General features: G+C 36.1%; 1 protein-coding gene across 1 annotated transcript; it reads left to right on the forward strand.

Moving 5' to 3' along the window:
• Positions 1-5,234: 5,234 nt before the first annotated feature.
• On the forward strand, positions 5,235-8,613 carry LOC148742585 (vesicular glutamate transporter 2-like). Its single transcript, XM_088757619.1, has 4 exons — positions 5,235-5,297; positions 7,033-7,169; positions 7,767-7,938; positions 8,092-8,613. Exons 1-4 carry the CDS (start codon positions 5,272-5,274, stop codon positions 8,111-8,113), a joined length of 357 nt encoding a protein of 118 aa, XP_088613745.1. The 5' UTR covers positions 5,235-5,271; the 3' UTR covers positions 8,114-8,613.
• Positions 8,614-9,110: the final 497 nt, after the last annotated feature.

Raw genomic sequence — 9,110 nt, forward strand, 5'->3', positions numbered from 1 at the left:
ATCCAGATTTTCCAATGAAAAGCAAAGATTTCTTTGAACGCGGTTTCTTATTTCTGATTGGCCATGAGTTCGTCTCGACTCAGTTACCTAGCAACCACATTCACAATGGCGGAGGGCTGTGGATTGAATACTGAAAGTATTGATGTCGCACTGTATAGTCAGGACGGTTGGTTTCGACAGCTGTGTTACATTTGGCAACCTTTTCTAAAAAAAGAGTATTCTCCTCTTCACTCTGTACATCGGATGTGGGAAGTAACTTCAAACCCTCCTGGATGAAAATTCGAATTTATACTTCGACAGGTGAGGTCCAATAAAAAGACTTTCAACTTATTCAATGTCTATGACATGTATCTTATTAGTACCACTGCGTACTTATCCTTTAACAAATGTTGAAAGAACTGATCACCAAGCAATGGATTGGTGGACAAAACAATGACCTCCAGTCCATTTACCTAACCTCGTTGGACAACTCAAAGTACATAGACCATTACCTTTTGATTTTTTCGTTTTGCTTTTTGTTAGTCACAACAAACACCACGAAATTTAGGCGATTATTTTAAATATTCTAAATTCTTCCATCGAAATATAGTGCAAAGTCATTTAACCTCCCTCAGTATCGGTCATGAAGTGAGGCGAGAAATCGATAAAATGAGCTGTTTGGTCCGTCAGTATGATATACGTTTATTATCCAATTGTGCTTCGTAGAGTACAAATAACGCGCGAGACGAGTACAGATAGCACGCGATATTTGTACTTCAGAAATGTCCACGAAATTCGCCCGCACTGAAATAACAATTTGGCGTGTTGGATAATGATCTCTTATTAGACGTTTTGTTATGTAGAATCACTGAGCATTTTTAGTCGTTGTTTGTATTTGACTCGCCCTATGGGCTAGTTAAAATACAGCACAACTCGTAAAAATACTCAGCAATATACTATATACACAAAAAACGTCTGACTAGTAAGATATATTTATTATCCAATTGTGTTTTGAAGAGTACAAATAACGTGCAATACGTGCAAGCACAAATATCACGCGATATTTGTACTCCAGAAATATCTGCAAAATTCTCTCACACTGAAATAACAATTTAGCGAGTTGGATAATAAATCTCGTCTTAGATGTTTTGTTGTGTAGTATCGCTGAGTAGTTTTTTACTCATTGTTTGTATTTTGACTTGCCCTACGGACTCGTCAAAATACAGCACAACTTGTAAAAATACTCAGCAATACTACACAACAAAACAATATATATATTGACTTACAGTGTGTACTAGAAACAAAATGTATCAAGAGCTTCATGAATTGAAATTTTCATGAATTCAATTTTTCAAATGTAAAACATATTTTGACGAGTGCTGCCACAGCTTGTATCAATTGAAAGTGTTTCTGTTCTGGTAAATTCAAGCTCCCTTAGTTCCCTTATTGTGTTTGTAAAGCCCTTTATTTATAAGCCCTTCTCAAACCTCTTACAAAGTTGTATATGCTAGTACTATTAATTAAACCAGCAGTCTTATACTGTTACACTGAGTATTAATGGTATTGTTTTCAGCAAAGTACTTGTGCATTTTGGGGTCAAAAGTCACTATAATGTGAATAAAACTAATCTACAGTACATGTACATTAGCATCAATGTTATCCAAGAAAAAAAAAACCACAGTCACTTATAAAACAACATTGAAGAATGAAGTAGGCCATTTATTTATAAGCCCTTCTCAAGCCCCTTACAAAGTTGTATATGCTCAGACTATTAATTAAAGCAGCAGTTTTATACTGTTATGCTGAGTATTAATGGTATTGTTTTCAGTGCAGTACTTGTATACAGATGTATTTGTTACATTTTGGGGTCCAAAGTTACTATAATGTGAAATAAACTGATCTGCAATACATGTACATCCGCATCAATGTTATCCAAGAAAAAAACAGTTGCCAATAAAACAACATTGAAGAATGAATTAGGGGTCGAAATGGTGTGACATACATGCATGCTGTACAGTTGTACATATATTTGGCTCAGACAGACAGCTCTCTTGCCTCATCTTGATTTCTTTGTCCACATTTTGAGATTGCTTTAGCATTAACACCATGTCTAATAGTGTTTTGTCCCCTGTACCATTTACAATACATGTTAGTTTTGCTGGTTGACTTTCTGATGGAAACTTTTATCACTGCATGTTCAAGTTGTTTCTCTGACTGTTACAGTTCTCATGTGTTGGTGTCATGGCAACCACATATTTATTATAGAAGTCAACACAAAATTTTTTATGTAATTTCAACCTTACTGGTTAAGCTTTCAGTAGTGATGCTGGGCATCCCTATGACAACCCTTGTTGAAAATCTTTCCTTTTTAGCTTTTGGGGGCAACTGAGTTAATTTTTCTTAGTTTTTGCTCTGAATCAGGCTTCATGGCTCAGTTCTCTGTCTTGGTACTGGACGTAGTGTCCAGTCCACCAGCAAGGACCGTTTCATTCCTTAATTTTCACCTGCAGCTCAAATTGATTATTCATTGAAAATTTTGATTAGATTTGCTTCAAAATTTTGCCTATTAACATGTGGCTTTGTAGTTGATAGTTGGTAGTGGACTGCTCAACTAGTATCTTGGAGGCAGGGGCTCGAATCCTTTCAAAGCCTGAATGTTTTCTGGTTTCTTTTCTGCAATTGCTTATAATAAGTATATGAATTACAGTCTACTTGTGAGGATCGTTTCTTTGCTTGAATATCATCTGCAGATCAAATTTGCTACATTAAATCTATATCTTCTGTGATAACTGAACAACACTTAATCAGTCACATTTGCTGATAAGGATATGAAAAATTGAATTTATTTCCCTCGTGTATTTTTGCTTTAGTTTAGTTTTGTTTTGTCTTTTATAACAGATGACACAATGAAGAGCAGATGATTTGGCTGCACTTGTCTGTGATTTCTATGAAGTACAACCTTTGGAACCATTTGAAAAGGGTTCAAGTAAGTTAACATCTTATAAAAGATCATTTCTTTATTAATTCCTTTTAAAATTTAGGAAATCCTTAACATCGTCATGAGCATCAAGCCTCAAATAACTCTTTCGGAATTGTTGACGAAAGAGTATACATCAATTAAAAAAACCATGACGTGTGTTTAACAACTAACTTAATGACTCGCATGTATGCTTAGGCTGCAACTGAATTAATAAACAAAATTGGGTCCTTCACTAATTTCTTTCCAAGCTTACTAATGACAACATCATGCACCTGTGTTTATCTCGGACAGTTAAGTGTTCTGTTTATTTATTGTCCTCGGTCAACCTGAGCAAAAAATGATCATGATTCCTCTACAATTTGTTATTTGAGCTTACTAAATACACCTTCCAAACACTCTGAGTAAAAACATGTATGACTTCAACATACTTAAATCTCCTCTGTTTTCTAAATGTGAGAATTAAGGAATAAAAGAGGTAAGTTTCTAAAGAAACTGTGGTGCTGTGTCGGTTGGGGTAACATGGTAATTTGGTTTTATCAATTAAGTTGAAATTTTAAATTGGCCACCACCGTAAAAGAGTTAAAAAGCTGACGTTTGGAGCATTAGTCCTTCCTCAGAGCGAATGAGAGAATCGTGTGTTGTGTGTGTTTATATGCAGAAAGTGGAGCTTAAATGCTGGGTGGGAACCGGGTGACGAGAAAAAGAAGAATGAATTTAAGTAGAAATGAACAGCATTCATTGACACTGCTTAGAATGATTATAGGTAGATAAAGTGTCTGGCAACTGGTTTTGATGTGCCCTTGTCATTCATTTCTACGTCGCGAAGGTGTTCTCGGAATCAAATAGTTTGATGACAGCAGTCGGAAGATGAGAATGCTGTCTATTCTTTTTAAAGGAAGTAAAACTGAGTCGATTGTTATAATCGGTCTTCACTTTTAAAAATATATCTTTTGAATGCTATTATTGTGTCTTGAGATCTCAAAAAAATAAAAAACACAATCAAGAGGTAAGAAATGGCCATTTTCAAAATCAACTTGATAATCTTGCCGCAAACCAACAACTCGCAATAACCACGTCAAGCGGTTCACAAGCAGCTGCTGCTCTGGACATTTAAAAAAAAAGAGATCATTATTTACGTCAGTAAAAAAACATTTGTAGCATCTAATTGTCCAGGCAGATCATAATTGCCATTACAAAGTGTGGTCAATGTTGTTATTTCATAATAATGTACTTCTTACTGGCTGAGATAAAATTATATGGTTTTTCTTCTTTTAATTATAACAAAACTGGAAGCCTCACTCACAGCTTCGAATTCAACATTAAAATTTTAATAATTAAGAGAAAAGATGAGCTTCAAGCTAAAGGTCTGAACTACTTTTTTGTTACATTCCAGCTTAATTTGTTCAAGTTGTTAAGCTTTAATTTAATTCTGTTCCAAATGTAAGGAGATGAATTCAATTTCTCAAATGTAAAACATATTTTGACGAGTGCTGCCACAGCTTGTATCAAAGTGTTTCTGTTCTGGTAAATTTAAGCTCCCTTAGATATATACATTGTGTTTGTAAGGCCCTTTATTTATAAGCCCTCCTAAAACCCCTTACAAAGTTGTATATGCTCGCAACTATTAATTAAACCAGCAGTCTTATACTGTTACATTGAGTACTAATGGTATTGTTTTCAGCAAAGTACTTGTGCATTTTGGGATCAAAAGTCACTATAATGTGAATAAAACTAATCCACAGTACATGTACATTAGCATCAATGTTATCCAAGAAAAAAAAAAAAAACCACAGTCACTTATAAAACAACATTGAAGAATGAAGTAGGGGTCAAAATGGTGTGACATATACATGCTGTACAGTGATACACAGGCTTAGACAAACACCAAGCTTGCATTTAGCTGTTACCTCAACTTAGTTCCTCTGTCCACAATTTTAGATTACTTTAGCATTAACACCATATCAAATAGTGTTTTGTCTCCTTTACTATTTACAATACATGTTAGTTTTGCTGGTTGACCTTCCGATGGAAACTCTTATCACTGTTTCTCACTGTTAAAATTCTCATGTGTTGGTGTCATGGCAACCACATAATTATTATAGAACACAAAGTTGTTTTATGTAATTTGGACCTTATCAAAATGCAGAGACTCGAAAAATATGATTTGTCTACTTTAATAGCACAACTATAAGACCCCAGCTTGTTCTGTTTTCTTGCCTTATCTTAAATGTATTAATGTAGTTGCAGGGCAGAAAACTTGGCCCGCGTTAACGTCCGAGACCGGTAACTTTTCCATTCGGACAAGGAAAAAGATGATCGAAGTTGTGCGATTGGACAAGTATTAGGCCTAGCTTATACGTCGCGCTACAGTCGAATTTAATTCAAGGTCCCACAAGCAATTAAATTTGACGATAGCGCGACGTCTAAAACGAATTAAATTCGTCTGGTAAATTAAATTCGTCCTTGACGTTTTATCCGTCTTGGTAAGACGGATAAAATAGCGATAACGCGTCTTCAGTTTTAACGTCCCACTAGCGCCGCGTCGAATGAAATGCATACATTTTCTTAATGTATTTCAATTTATTTTGGCGAGCCCGCAGCGACCCGAGGTACTGCATTTGGGAAAAGAATTAAATTCGATCGTATTTAAAACCACGCCACGGTTTACGTCGAAGGAACGACGAATTTAATGGAATTAAATTGGTCCGAGTTAAATTCGACTGAAGCGACGTATAAACTAGGCCTAAGTTGTAGAGCTCTAACGTTGCCTGACTTTAGATAAATAGTAAATCATTTTTTCCCGTATTTTACAACTAAGAGCCTAGGAAATAAACTTTCTTTTCTTTTTGTGCAAGCTGTGTATTTGATTTCTTCGCTCAGCGTCGCCACTGATTTCCACTTAACTGGGGCATGGTTGAAATAAAAAAAGGATTTTTGAAACCCTAAATTGCTGTTGCCGATTTTTAAATCTTTTTTATTTTATATTTTTATTATTATATAGATACTGATGAAATACCAGGATTTCTCTTTGTACTAAAAAATCATATCTTCACCGCGCGCAATGAAGATACTATTTTTATCTTTCACGTGTGAGGATATTGGTGTGGCCATGGTTACCAACATAATTCCCCAATTGCTGTTTCGAAAATGAATAAAAAAATTTGTCTTTTATATGGAAATTTCATCAGTATCTATATAATAAACGGAACATTACATGGCCGCTTGGGGATACGAATGTTATCTTCGAGTGCTGAAAGTATCTCTCACGAGTGAGCGCAGCGAACGAGTGAGAGATACTTTAAGCACTCGAAGATAAAATTCGTATCCCCAAGCGGCCATGTAATATCCTCTATATATATGTATTAAACACTGCCCGCCTCGACTAGTCTTTGCTAACTGCGGGCAGTGCATATTTCTTGTAATATTGTAATATATCATTAAACTGTCATCAAAACTGTCACCTTACTGGATCCGGCCTCTGCGGCAAAGTCAAACAATAAGCATTTTTCCTTATGACTCTCAAGAGTTAGGTAAGCAACTGTGGCGAGTTTTGAAAAGTTTAGAAGAAGACTTGAGCTTTAATTAACCCTCTGTTAGATCTATGACGAGGGAATATCGCTGAAATAATCGACATTTTAAAATTTGCTACCATTACTCTGTCAGATGTTTGTTTTTGAGAGCATTATTTTGTGATTAAATATATTGTGATTAAGTTCCTTAAAACCCATGGATTAAAGTCAAATGAGAACTATCCATTGTTGATGACTTTGATTTAATCCAGCTCCCTGGCAGTTTTTAAATTTGCTTTTTTTTTTCTCTAATTGCCACATTGTTGGTCTTGGTCAGGCGGGCCAACTCGAGACGCTGAAAAAATGAGCCTTACCAGTAACCTTTTCTCCGCATCTCCTTAAAGTAAATTCTCATAGAAATTAGGCAAGACTAAGACATGAAAAGCTAAACGAAGAAAACATTATCAAAACCACCAAAGAGACGTATGCTTTTTTAGGATGTACATAAAAGTTATGAATTCACCTGCCGACGCAAAGACAATTTCTATTTTTTTCTCGTTTCAGACTGGCCGGATTCCTAGCAGCTTGTCCGTATTTGTTTAAAGCCATTCTAGGTCCAGTAGGAAGAATAACAGCTGATATGCTCATAAGATACAAGATTTGTAAAGTTGGTACAATAAGGAAAATTTTCTACGGGGCAGGTAATTCTTACATTTGTATATCTGTAAGTAGTTAGCAATCGCTAAGGCCAGTAGCATAAACTGTGATTCTGTTAAGGCTCGCATATGATCGTCTTTGTCGCAGGGATTAGTAAAATTATCATATGACCCATAGAAAAGTGTACCAAAAGCTGACGTGTGCAGGGCTAGACGGGTTGACGTGAGCCGGTCGGGAGAAAGCCATGCGGCTCTGGTTCTCTTGTACGCCTTTGATGCACAAAAAAACAAACGAACATTCTTCGCATGTGTTGCAAAAAAAAAAAAAAAAGAGTGACGACAGTGAAAAAAAAAAAAGAGAAAATAAGTAATGTTTTCGATGAATTGCGAGTTTCTTGTTCTGACTTGAGAAAATAAATGAAATTTTTTTTTTTATTGTAGAATCGTTTTTGTGGTATTTCGCGCGCGCCAATCTATGGCGTTCCATTTTAGTCAAAACAAACTTTTCAAATTTTCAAAACATATAGTCTGAGCGTATGTGGAGAGATGTATGCGGGCCATGCGTAAACCCCACTTGATACTGGATGAAATTTTGACTTCAAGATTCACTTAAAGATAAATCTTCTCCGATTCTGTCCATAGGTTTATTAGCTGGAATATTTATCGTGGCAACAGGCTATATTTGGCTAAGGAGAACAAATGTTATATTCCTTGTGTTGGGTGTTGAATTTTCTGGTTTAAATGCTATTGGTTACGCCGTCGATCATTTGGACATTGCCCCACCCTTTGCATCAGCTCCTGGATTTATAACCGAGTAAGTAGACATGTATAAGAGGGACCTCAAGTAACCAACCACGCATGCTTTGTTTCGAAACTGAGTCTGCACTTTTCTGCCCTGTACATTCGACTGTTTAAAGTCGTAGTCCATTCCGCAAGCTTAAAGGCTGTAATTGTTTTTCTCATTTAGATACAAGAAGATTGGAGGATAGTGTTCTGGAACACACTTGTTATGTTAACGCCGTAATTTTCTACACACAGCCTTGTTTAGGAGAACGCTAGCCATGGGCATCACCTACTACGCAGGAAGATATAGACAAAGAGGAATAAGACTCCTAGGACTCACACAGAATGATACAGTGCTACAGTAGAAACTACGTGGTAAGGTCCAATGGTTACATGTTCCAGTATCACGGTGACAAGTTGGTTCTAGTCCTTGCTCTTTTGTTCCGTTTAATTAGTGCGAAGAAAAGTGCGAAGGAATACTTACCAACGTGTGGCTTACAGTGAGACGCAATAATTCTACTTTATCATCCGATCGAGGCTAGGAATATGGCAGTTTGAAAGGCGTGATCAGCAATTACGACTTTTTATACGATCAGTATCATCTTCGAAGTATGTCGACCTTAATTAAGAAAAAATATGAACATTTGGCTTCTATGAACAAACGTAAGATAAGTTTAAACTGAAGAATAAATCTATAATCATTCTACTACTTTGCAGTATTTCTTTACATAGCGGTCCACATGTTCTGATCTGGGAGAGAATAGGGGAAAGCGTACTGACACTGCTGTGAAGAACCGTATTATCTTTAGCCGGGCTACCGGAATCTTTCGTCTCCAAGCTGCAAATGACGTGACTATGATTATTACCTCTCGAAAAAAAGGATAACAGGCGGACAGTGATGTCCAAGATCCGTTCAGATAGTTAATCCATCATATAATTTTGCTTGAACACGATTGGTTTAAACGTGAGCGAATATGCACCAGCTAAGAAAGGAACTTATCAAACGTATTTGATTAATTGGGTTTTATTCTGAATGTTACATTATTTAGTCTCTGTTACGTAGAACCTGTCTCCTTCATCGGTGATAAAACTGTTAATAAATAGTATTTCGCAAGAGAAAATACCCTTCACGTTACAATACGCTACGGCTAGTTGAAACTGTTAATAATAATACTTGTCAGCAAGCCGACCAGATCTTTGTTT

The sequence above is a fragment of the Stylophora pistillata genome, chromosome 1 (genome assembly GCF_964205215.1).
Source record: "Stylophora pistillata chromosome 1, jaStyPist1.2, whole genome shotgun sequence".
Lineage (NCBI taxonomy): Eukaryota > Metazoa > Cnidaria > Anthozoa > Scleractinia > Pocilloporidae > Stylophora > Stylophora pistillata.